The following is a 12,957-nucleotide window of genomic DNA, read 5'->3' as shown; positions in this document are numbered from 1 at the left end:
ATTTCTGACAATAGATCCTCCCAAATGTTACACACTGGTCCTTTAGTTTAAGGAACATTGTCTCCTCACCGCTCCATTTAGATGTAATGTTTTCATCTGTTGCTATTTTTTGTCTCTTCGGTGGACTTAAGTCACATGCTTCATGTATGTCATGATTTATTTGTTAAAGGGCTTATCACATTGCACTTAGCCCAGGGCTTAAATCGTTGTGAGGCTAAGGGACCTATTAGCCCCAGGCTAAAGGGCTTTTCACACTGCATATTCTTAGCATGGTGTATTGTTAGCCCTAGGCTTTGAAAAGGGGCTAAATGATCCCAGGGTCAACTCTTAGCCCAGGGCTATCATTAACCATGGGATAAGAATATGCAGTGTAAAGAGCCTATACTTCAACTTCAATTGCACTTTGTCACATTTTGTTTTTATTGCTGCAAAACGTTTCTACCTTAGGCAAGCTAAAAACCTTTTTGCAATATTTTAAGATGAAGATTTTTTTTTATTAAAACAGGTGGATAGAAACGCACCTTATGTCTCTTTTGACAGCAATTCTCCAATTAGCAATAAAAAGGTAGAGAGAAGGTAGCCGTTTATTCTTTCCAGCTTGGTGTGCAGCTTTGTTTAGATTGGGGAGGTCAGCAGGTTTACAACTACCGAAGCTCCTCACTGGGAGCCCCAGCAGGTCCAGATAAAACACCAAGACATGTCTTCATGGCCCAGTAAGAGCCCCCAGGACACAGTCTGTCTCTCACACAGTCTCTCCTCTGTCTCTTTTATTATCCTCCGTCTGTCTTTCTCTTTCACTTTCCCTGCCTTTCTTTATCCACCTCTCCACACATCTCTCTCTCTCGCTCTCTCAGGAGCTCTGACTCCAGATGAGGTCCAAGCATATCACAGCCATGTTATTACAACCCGACTCTTGCAGTGTTACACCCCAAAGCCCCAAAAGTCTGACTGGCAGAGCATAATGGGAGTCAGAAAAAAAATGGAGGAATGAAATGAAAGACAGATAGAGGGAGAAAAACTAAGGAGGAGAGGAATGTGGAAGAGAAGGGAACAAGAAGAGAGAGTGCGCGCGAGAGAGATGGATAATTTAGAGCCTCATAGTCAGTCTGCTCCCTGTTTCCTCTGAGGCTGATGAGAAATGAGGTGATGCTGAACGCCAGTCTCACAACCTGATCTCCCCACCAGGGACGCAGAGAGATTTCACTGTTTCAGTCAACTGTGAAGAAAACATGACATTAACTTGTGAAGATGTCGCAACATTCAAAATAGGAATAATTTGAAGCAACAATACAAATACCATTGATATAAGTCCTTTGACATTAATAAAACACAATTTACAAAAACACTCCACATGCCACTGTGTTGTCTTTATCCACTGAAACCACCTTAACTAAATGTCTTGCAAAAGCTCAAAGGAGTGGATAATCCTTTGTTAATTTGTTTATTTATTAGTATTCCTGTTAGTGTTTCCAGCTTTGACAATTAGTGGACAGAGCTTCCAGGTCTGAACTTACTCCAATGAGGAAGTGTCTTAAACCTTAATTCTTGCTAATAGCCAGCAGGGAGGCAGCTCCACGGGCTGCAGAAAAGAGGTACGATGGAGTACTGAGTCTTATGGAGAGATTTATTAGCTCAGTAAACAGTTTCCTAATGATTTTATGGTCTCAATCTCTAGTTTCAAGTCTATTAGACCTTTTTGTAATAAACCTACAAAGTTCTAAAATGTTAAATGTTCAAAAACAAGCAGCTATAGAAGAACAATATAAGTAATCAAAGAATATGTAAACAACATTAACAATGGGAGAAGGCAAACTCAACTTTGGTACTTGCTAATTTTTAACACTGATGAAGTTCAGAATAAGTTCAATCAGAAGTTTTGAGGCTCATTCTTCTTAATCAGCTGCCTTTGGTTGTAAATCTTTCAGTCAAACCAAACAGATTTCCACCATCTCCATCAGCCAATCATATTGTTGGTATCAAACTTTAAATCTGTTCTCTCTGCTGCTGTTATTTCAGTGTGAAATTATTGCGACCCTCCTCCACCCCATTCACCTCCAGTTCATCATATCCAGTGCCCAGGTTGAGCTCATCAGAATACTGCACTCAAAGTTAAACTTATTTCAACTTTGACCAGGTGAACAAGTGATGGAAGATTAAGATGAACTCAACGTTATAACAAAAACATTAAAAACACACCACGATCTCACCAGGAAAAGTTATGCATGGCAAAATGTATGCAAAAAATATACAATGTCTTATACAATGTCTTTATACTACTTTATACGTGACCTCAACAGCAGGCACGTCCAGAAATGACAGAAATGACACCTGGGGGATACCTACAGCACTGACCAAGCAGCAGTATTTGAGGACTTTGGGAGTGACACTGGGTTGCATAAACCCATGCGTTACATGCATAAACTGCAGGGTTTACTGACCACCCCAGAGACAATTGCAAGGCTACTACTTGTTTTGTGGGGTTTTCGGAATGGGACTCAGACAAATAGCATAAATGACAGTACAGCAGACTGACATATCCATGTCCAATAACAGAGCACTTTTCTGTATGTACACATTACTATAAATGTGCATGTATGTTTTTACATGCACACCCGCTAATGACTATGTGCATGCCTGTGCCCTCATGTGTATGTATTACCAGTGTTTGTACTGTGACTGTATGGTAGCAGAAAAGCCCAATAAAGAATTCCACTTAAACAGCCTTTTTTAAATAAACCTTTTAAAAAGCCTCAAACTCAAATAGGAACAATTTATATTGCAGTCACAGCTTCCTCTTGAAAGACGACACAGCAGAGCGTAGCTGTTACCTCACTGCTTTTGTACTTTATGATTGTGTTACACTTTTCATTAACCAGTGGTGAAATTAGTCTCTGTCTCTTTTAAAATGTTTTTTTCTCATTCAAGAAGGACGCTCGCTTTCTGCATTTATCAAAATTTGCACAGCAGCAGAATTTGTAAGTGTTTAAGGTTTCCATTAACCTGGAAAACCTGAGTAATAAACCCAACCAAGGCAACTTGGTCATTAGTTACAAAAAGCGGAAGAGTCTTAAATTTCACACTTAAATAAATGATGAAGTGTGACAAAACATTCTTTACGAGTATTGGAGTGAAAAGCTCACCAGACAGAAAGAAAAACCCTCCTCAACCGTCCCCCCCCCCCACACTTTTCCATCCATGCTCTTGTAAATGCCATTTTAATTGAAATCTGTCAGACGCTGGCTGTTTGTCTCTCTCGCTGGTCTGCTCCAACCGCAGTGCTATAGGTGCTAAGCCATGAATTTCAATGAGAGCTTTTCTTCAACTGGCTGCATTGAACTCCTTTAAATAAGGACTGCGCCTTTCTAATAACCCTCCCCAATCTCTTCTTCAAACACTAGAGGAAACAAGCACCGCACACACATCTCTCTCCCTCACTCTTCTGCTTTCTCCTTCTGCCTCACTCCAAAGACTGTGGATTTACACATCAATGTATGATTACAACTTTCATTTTGAGACACAATTACTGTAACAAACAGAATGCCAAGCTGGACTAGTCTCAGCTTTTGTGCTGTTTTGTACATTGTGCTCTATCAGGTGAGATTTGGAGGGAACCAGTTGAATTAAAAGCACTAAACATGCAGCAGGCAACACGGCTAAAGCTTGGTAGTGAATGGTTGTGAAACCTGGAACAAAAATACTATGTTTATCTTCCGCTATAGTGACTCAAAAAGAAAATGAACACGCCCAGAGCAATAACAGAAAGAGGGGACAAGTAGCAAAATCCCCTTTGTGACCGGAAGCAACAGGGTTGTATGGGAAATGTGGTCTTAATTTAGAGAAACACTAACAACCTCTAGATGCTAACAAACTGTCTTGACAGCTCTCTCCTCTGTTTACAGTACCTTTAAAGATCACAAGAAATGGCCAGTCGATTTTCAAATGATTCCCTCCCAGGACTTTTATTCCAGGATTACCAGCATTCCTTGCCATAAATCTTCATTATCTTAGTTTAGCCTGACAGCATGCTAACATTTACTTATTAGTGCTAAACACAAAGTACAGCAGACACTGATGGGAATGTCAGTGGGTTTGGTTTGAAATTCTGACCTGATGGTGGTACAAGAGAGGATCAAAGTTTCTTCTGTGGACCAAATTTCATCCAGTAGTTGATATTTAAATAAAAAGTCATGATAATACATCATCTGGGCTCTCATTTTTGCATGAAAGGTAATTGGAAAAGAAAATACTGCAGGTGAAAAGTTGATTTACTTATAATACTGTAATAACAGCAACAATCATATGACAGCTTTGGAGAAGGCCTCATTTTAATTTGAATACATATGACACTCTTTAGTATGTTTAGTAAATTCCCACGATCCCGCATTCCTGGTATTTCTTGGTATTCAACCGTAATCTTCAGTGATTATCACCTGATACATTTGTAACCAATTAAGCTATTACACATTTCAATTATTAGAACTATTGTGCTGCCCCCATATCATTTGTTCAAAACTGCATATATCACATGAAGAAGCAAAAAGCACAGCACATACAGTATGTAGCTGCAGGATGCAAAGCTGGAACTCAAATCTAAAAGACAAACAATGCACATGATTAAGTTGAATGAATGATTACTCTCTTACAGTGCCTGCTTGCAATGTCAGCAAAACAGAACTTTGACAAAAGACAAAAGGCAACCAAATGTTAACTGTGATGGATTAGCCATCTCAGGCAAGTTTCAAGTCCCTGCAAGTTGATTTTCACTGTGTACTGAAATGAACTGAAACTAACGGCTGCCTGGGAGGTAGCAAATATGTCTAAAACTGATGGTGCTCATTGGAAAATCTACAGCAGTCATGTAAAGTATACTGAATTTGCAGTTAATGAGGTACAACCTGCAAACCCCAGGTATGGTTCTTTAAAGACACAAGCAGCGTGGGCATTCACGTCCTCTGAGCTATGGCATCAAAGCAGCGGCGTTTACATGGAGGCAACAGAGCAGGCAAAGCAGAGTTCATCGTGTTATGTTAACAGAGTCCAGCTGCTAACGTTAAAGAGAGGAAAAACTGTTTGATTCACACAGCCCCTTGTTAACTGAAATAGTATGACTACAAAGCGTGTGTGAGTATGTGTGTCAGACCGGTTCCGGCTGAGGCAGATGTTAGTTTCCTGTAAAAGGCTAGGAAATGATGAGACAGTAGGACATTTACTTTGTGTGTGTGTGTGTGTGTGTGTGTGTGTGTGTGTGTTTTTTAATTCCTACGAAGTCCACTCCCCACTCCCATGTTTCCTGAGGTGTTTGCTACTGAGCAGCAGCTATACACCAGGTCAGCTCCACGCCCTCGTATTAAACATTTACACTGACCAAAGACAAACTCTGGCCTAAAAATATAGCGTTGGCATCTTTGGGGGGGGTGAGAAAAACTGAGACAAAAATGTGGATTCCACCTTTCGCTTGCAGCTAAATCATTGGACTTTTTTTCAAAGGTAAAATCACACGCTGGAATAATATTTAAACAAAGTATTTATAAAATGAAGGAAGGAAAGCATTAGTCACTTTCAGCATTTCACCTCCACACATCAGGACCTTTGGAGGAGAGAAGGGAAAAGAAAGAAAAGACAGGCCACTCAGCAATGACTAACAACACTAACTTAAATATAGGCTACTACCAGCTCCACTCAGGACAACAGCTCTTACACTGCATTAAAAGTGCATTACATTTATTTAAAAGTCTTAGAGAAGACAAACTTTATTGTTCCAGAACTTTACTGATTTAGGGAAATACTTTGCAATATATTTTTTGTCTACAGTTCATGATTATTTTGCACGTTTAATTAGTCTATGTGTTAATTTTACTTTGGTCCAAAGCAAGAAATTGTTAGGATTCATGGCATGAAATATCCATGGAGGCAAGAATTTTCCCCTGACCATGTGAAACCTCAGGTGAAAATATAGTAACTTTAACCCCTCCTATTTAGCATCATAAGTAGTTTGATGACTAAAATCCTTTTATTCCAGTTAAAAAATATCGATTTTAAATGTGGATGGTAAAAATGTGGCACAAAGGGGATATGACGTCGACAGGATATGACGCCGACAGGCGACCAGTGAAACATTTGGGATAATGTAAGTACACAACTCAACTACATATAGAACATAGTGCTAGTGTTTTTAGACATTTTAATGAGGAAATGTTACACATTATAGCTTTAAGTCAAAGTCATAACTTATTACCTATATGTTACCTGTTGGGTCTTACTAAAATGATGTGCTTGTTCATACATTAGGGATTCTTAAATCAGAAATGGTGAGCACTTACAGTATCTTACAGACACAGAGAGCTTAAAGTGTTATAGTATGACAGGTGAAGTGTTTCTAGCTTTTGATGATGTTTTGTAATTGATGATGATGATAACAGCCAGGTAGACAGAGCTCCCTGTACTTATAAGTTCCCACGTGCCCCTGGGCTGTCATTTAAAAGCTCCCTGTACCTCCAATTTCCTGCTTTAGTTTGTTTAAAGTGAGAATTCCTCCCTGGTGAAGAGTACATGCTTGTCTGTGTGTGTGGGTGTGTGTGTGTGTGTGAGTTACTGTGCATGAGTTACTGTGCATGAATACATGTCTATGCGTGTGTGTCTATAGATGCGTGTGTGGGGCAGCAGCCTCGGCCTCAGTCTGCTTCCTCTCCTCACAACTCCAAATAAACGCACGCATTGGTCCACTCCACTGTGTTTGTCTCTCTGTATTTATTTTTTTTCTTTCTCTCCCCCAACATGCACTGCTCCCCCATCCCCAGCTCCCACAATCCATTGCTCTATTTGCTTTTCATCTCTCAACAAATAGTAGCACCCTGTATATACGTATGTGGGAACTATGTCATTATTTAAAATAATGGCAACACTGTACTTTATGTCCTCCAATTAGCATTTAGAAGCAGTGTGTAAAGAAGTAATAAATGTTTATAACACATTATAATGTAGTTATAAGCAGATATATGTTTTTATTATTTTGTTTAAATATGATGTTGACAGGTCTTAAAAATGATTGGATTAATGAAGTTAACATTATTTGTAGTTGCATTTTTCAGTCAATGTATTGATCATGTAACGACTACAAAACAAAACCGACATGGAAGCAAAATTAATTTTCCTTCACATTCTTAATTCTTTTTTTGCCAGTATAGATGTAAACTAGGTCTTAAATTTAACCGGAGACGTTATAATCCATGACAAATACTACACCCTCATAAACACTTCAAACTGCATGATAGTGTGTTATAAACCATTTATTAAATGTTTATAAATTGCCTATCAATGCTAAAGAAGTGAAAGTGAAGTGAAGTGTTACCCAGTGGGTTCCGTTTGCTGCATCATTCTGCAACTGAATATCTAAAACTAATTTAAGAATGCTTGGTCTCTGAATACTGTGATAAGAATTTTTTCAAACAATTTTCTAGCATTTTATAGCCAAAATGATGAACTGAAAACAATTATTTGCAGGCCTAAAGTTTGCACATTACATTAAGCAGCCTGTAGAAGAGCTGATATACTACCCAAGTGCTTGTAAGTTGTCCTGCATGTTGGAGCACCATGCATCAGCCATGCCTCCTGTTAATTGTAATCCCTACCATTATATATAGCCTTCCAGGAGCTGCCAACGGGCCATTTTCACTTGGCTCATAAATCACACACAGCCTCTGTTTCTCCACTCGGCGCTACACTCATACCCACCGGGCTGAGCAGCCGCCTAATGATCTTTCTGTTGGGGAAAACTCGAGCAGAAGGGCATCTGAGAAATAACAATAAAACAACACTGACAGTGTAAGGATTTTTTCTCAATTGTTTTCTGATCCAAATGGTTTATTTTTCTTGCCCACAGTCCACTATGAAGAATCACCTAGTCATTGTGTTCCATAGTCCACAGACACTCCTGCGACCAAACATTCTCTTGGAACGTCAGGCATGGCGTCCGCGTGAGATGGTGTTTAAAAATTCCCAGCTTACTGCCAACTCCCAACTTTGCCAGGAACTTCGGTGTTAAGCTCAGAGAAGAATTTACAAGCGTATTGTTTTCACTCTGTTTTGGCGGTGGCTACATTGTCCAAAAGGCACAATTAATAAATCAGACATGGAGACAGACCCGGTCAACTCTGAGGCATCAATTTGATATCTAACACTACACTGCAACTAATCAACCTCTGCACTGCTGCTGCAAATCACACACAACTGCAAGCAACTGGAGCTTCATTAAATGAGACGTTCACCGTTTTTATTAAATGACACCAACAATAAAATTATTCATGGCATCAACAGAGTACACATTTTTATCCTTTTTCAAAGCCTAGTAGATAACCCAAGACTTTTGCTGACAAGCCAAATCTTCCATTTTAGAGATCCTCAAATTTCCCCCAAAAATGGAAATGAGCTTCTCCATCCTACATGCATGTCACCGTTGGGCCTGTGAGCCATACCTGACTCATGTGGTCATAGCTCTCCCACATCATGACAGATCAGGAACAATTGCTAGGAGAGCTGTTTCCCAACTCGATGCCGGGAGCTCACAGGGGCCAAAGTCTTGGTTCTTGCCTAGATGTGCTTCAGACGTAGCTGTGAAGCACAACAGAGTGGAAACACACCATAATGGAACAAACAATTGTTGCTAGGCTTTATTATCCCCCAGGCGAGTGTCAGGGAGAAAGAAATGAGCCGCGAGCTGACACTTACCATATGCAAAGCAACAATCTCTCCTTCTCACACACTCCTCGCACATACAAACAGTTGCAATAACAGTGCAATAATTTGTATCTACTCAACTATAATTTGGGACGTTGGTTGTAGCCCAGAACTCCCTACTGTTGCAGTTGTGGTGAAAATGACACGTCAAGGTGAGATCCACAGTGTCTATATTTCCTGCTAAACGTCCTCAGCAGGCGGGCTTTCACCTGCCAGGATACACATCATCACATACAAGCCAGTTCAACGCTCTGGCGTATTTAACTCTCCACAGGTTCCACAATGGGAAAAGATGTAAGAAGAATGTGGCGGCAAGTTTGACCTCCTGAAGAAGGCCTGCAATGTACATGTCAATCGATGTACACGTTATGAGCATGCACTCTTGTTTGGACATCAGTATTCATTCAACGCACTGAGTGAAACTTTGTGGAAGGAAGAGGCTTCTGCGAGCTGATAGTGTTTGTTGAGTACAAGCTACTAGGGATATCACGATACCAGAAATTTAGTAATCAATACCAATACCAGTGAAATTCCACGATTCTCGATACCAATTTGATACCATGGTAAAAATGTCTTAATCACATTTTTTTGTCCCTGATACCCATTTAATATTGAGTATCTGCTGATATAGAGTCCTGATCCAATACTGTCTTCTTTAATAATACAGGTTAACAGTTCTGCATGGCATTAAGAGAAAAATGCCTGCATTCAAACTGTTCCTTATTGTTTTTTTATACTTATACCACTAAATAACAAAGTGGGCAATAAAATGGCCTAACAAACTCTCTCTGTAACCTTTTTTGATCTTGTGGTCGTCTAGAGGGAGTTTCTCTCTCCCCTCAAAGTGTCCTGCTGTGTTTGTTGGAGCACTGTGCACAAAAGCTTTGCGAGTAAAATACCTAAACAGCTGCACTTGTCGTTGTCTTCAACATGTTCCTCTTTCTGTGGCAACTGCATCCCTGGTACCTACAGTACCTGTGGTACTTTAGAAAAACGAGTACCGTCAAGTTTTCACACTTGACATGAATGGTAGAAGAAGGAATGGGTGCGTGCCACTAGCCATGAGCAAAAGTCTTCTGATTGGACATTTGGCAAGTGAGCCATGGTCGGGGAGATGGAAAGAAAAAGTGCGCAAGAAGATTCCTGTGGGACACCAGGATGCTGCAGCTATTCCTGTGCAGGAGAGAGAGAGGAGACAAGTGTCGATTGAGGATCTCTGGACCAGATGGAGGGCTGTGTGCTGGTGGTTAAAGGCTGAGAACGGCCTGCCAGAGCAGGGCAACAGGACTATACCACAAGCATCTTCACTGCTTGTTTACCGTGAACATCCCTCTGACAGGAGCAGGAATACACATTAACACAGTAACTGCTTTGATTTAACATATATCCAGATCTATATGAGAAGCAAAGTAAGAGGAACTCTCAATGGCTGTCACCTGAATTTGTTTCCCCCCTTGTGAGCTATCTCAAAACATTCAGAAATAGTTTTGAAGGAAGAGGAAGAGAGAGGGGGAAAGGGAGATGTATACACATGCTGGTTTATGGGGTTTTCCAGTGAGCAAACACGCGTCTATTTCTGCACCTCTTTCACCTCTTTCTCTCCACAAAGAATCCTCTAACATCCTGACACTGCCCCCTAACACGCCTTCACACTGACCACACCAAAACTGTGCGCACCCAGGGTAAAGAGGGAGAGGATAAAGGAGAGGTCACTCCTTTGCCTCCTCTTCCTCTATTTGATCTCGCACTCCTCCCCCTCTGTCCTCACCCTACAGCACATTCCTTCTACTTACCGTTTTTTGTGCTGTTGCAAACATGACAGATGATTGTCCTCTCGTCTGTCTTTGAACTTGATTGCCACACTGTCCCCATTCACGGCTGCATACATGTGAGTATTGTGCTGAGAGAATGCATGTGTGAGTACAAAGGGAAGGAGAAAGCAACCACTCTTCACCTTGGGATCACCCTCTCCTTCAGCACCCCTTGCCGCCACAGACTGAGCCCATTAATTTAATGTGACAGACGTAATGGGTCGGGGATACCAGGGTAGTGGGGTCGAGCAATTTTAAGAAATACAAGCGGCATGAAATGTATGTCAAACGTGCATGTCACAAGTCACATATCATGCCCTGTCTGGCATTGCCACTGTGGGTGTGGAGGGCGACTGGCCAAGCCAGAGGCATGATGTCAGTGCACTCAAATCCCACGTCTCCTTGTGATCCAGAAAGTCACACACATGGGAGATTAGGTTTTTTTACATTTTAGGAGGTGCTGAGTGGACAACAAAGAGCAAATATGTAAATAATGTTTGAAAATGAGACTGCCCCCTGCAAACTGCCATGACAGCATGTAAGTGATCAAGCCATTTTACAGTCCCCTGGAGAAAACAAGACTGTATTGTTTGGGATATGAACCATAGGTTACTGAAGGGAATGTTTTAACGCAACACAATGCACAATTTTACCTTCAAAGCTTAAAACAGCTTAAAAATTATTTTGCACTGGATTGTAATAGGAAGAATGGTGCCTCTGACATTTCCACTAGGTGCTCCAAAACCCTATTCTTGCACTATTTGTCAGGTAAAATCTCCCGCGAGAAGTGCGTAGCGCTTTACGGCACTATGTCACACACCACCACTGATTTTGGTGAAACTCAACTCTCTGTGATGTACAGCGTTTTCTGATGGACAGTAAAGTAACTAACTCTGCTAACTCTAGCTGCTGTTAGCTAGTTAGCTCAGTTAGCCTTGTCCTGACTGGGAGCTCTGAGCACCAGGCGAGTGTTATACCACTAGCACAGGTGTTTTGGACTGCTGGGAGGTTTTTAGGGCCCAGACCAAACAATTTAGCATGCTAACGTGCTAACAACTGCAATGCTGATTTTTGAGCAGGTGTAATGCTTATAATGTTCTCCATAGTAATATAGCATGTTTTCTTCAAAGCAATAAACACAATCTATAGCTGAGGATGATGGGAATGTCATTAGTTTTGCAGTCATTTGGTCATAAATTACAAATTTACAGTTTGACCTGATAATGGTGCTATATATGCAGTCAGAGGATCACTTGAGTGATTAAAATTCATCCTCAGTGGGACTTGAATGTCTGTACCAAATATCATGACAATCCATGCAATAGCTGTTATTAGATATTACACTCAATACCACAAATGTTCCTTCCTGCACTAGATGATGAGTCAGGGGATCACCAAAACCATTAGGATCTATCCATTCAGGGATATCTGCACCTTATAATATGGCGACCCATCTAACCAGGTTGTTAAGAAATTTCAGTCTGGACCAAAGTGGTTGACCGGTCCACAGTGACCCCCCAAGAGCCCTGCTGTAACAGCAACAACATGCCCGGTATTGTATCTAATAATCTTGTAGTCTCCCCTTGTACTACAATTCTTTGCTCCAATGTTTATCATTATCAGAAAAAATAGGCTCTTATTTCACTCTCGTCTTAATAAAAACAAAAATAAAACCAAAACAAACCTTTATCCACCTAAAGACACCAGTAGTTATCTGGAATACATGAAAAAATCTGTGTACCTCTCAGAGTTCAAATAAGCATGGATGGGCCTAGTGGGCACAGGCCCAAGGGCCCAAGGGATCATGGTCTGGCCTCTGTTTAAAGTGACTGTTTGATTCTGGGTGTTTTGTTAATATTAACAGGGGTTGGGGCCCGTGGCTGTGCCCTTTAATTTTTCACCAAATCAGCACCCATCTGTCCAATGACTTTGCATGAATTCACTCCACCTATAATAAATAAATATTTTGTCACATCCTTGAGTCATTCTAGCAAACTGATCCAGTTACCCCAAAGCATTGTAGACAATGTAATCCCTGTATTTTGTTAAACATTGAGCAACAAGCATCAAATAACATTATATAACCCAGAAATAAAGCTACATGTTCTCTCTGCTTCTTTCAAGCGAATTATTTCCAGAAACTGCAAGAAAGCAACTCTCTCACAGTACTGTCTCTCTGCTCCAGCCTTACCATCAGAGCGGTGGATGCAGGTATGCTGGTTGTCACTGAGGAAGAATCCCTCCGTGCACTGACACTCGTAGCTCCCCATGGTGTTGACACACACTTGCTGGCATCCACCGTTGTTGTCCAGACACTCGTCCACATCTGTTAGAGTGGAGAGACACAGAGAGAGAGAGATAGAGAGATAGAGATAGAGAAGAGAGAGAGAGAGATAGATAAAGTCATCATGGC

General features: G+C 40.9%; 1 protein-coding gene across 1 annotated transcript in view; it reads right to left on the bottom strand.

Annotated features, from left to right (window-relative positions):
- scube1 (signal peptide, CUB domain, EGF-like 1) overlaps positions 1–12,957 on the bottom strand; it is a gene marked incomplete in the record, with an annotated part of 95,119 nt that overhangs the window by 46,470 nt on the left and 35,692 nt on the right. The window contains 1 exon segment of the mRNA XM_035679239.1: positions 12,736–12,870. Coding sequence (XP_035535132.1) covers positions 12,736–12,870 — 135 coding nt within the window.

The sequence above is a fragment of the Morone saxatilis genome, unplaced genomic scaffold, assembly GCF_004916995.1.
Source record: "Morone saxatilis isolate NCDOM2014 unplaced genomic scaffold, NCSU_SB_2.0 Contig10, whole genome shotgun sequence".
NCBI classification, from domain to species: Eukaryota; Metazoa; Chordata; class Actinopteri; family Moronidae; genus Morone; species Morone saxatilis.
Note: the sequence above shows the minus strand (reverse complement) of the source record. Positions and strands in the feature narration are given on the sequence as shown.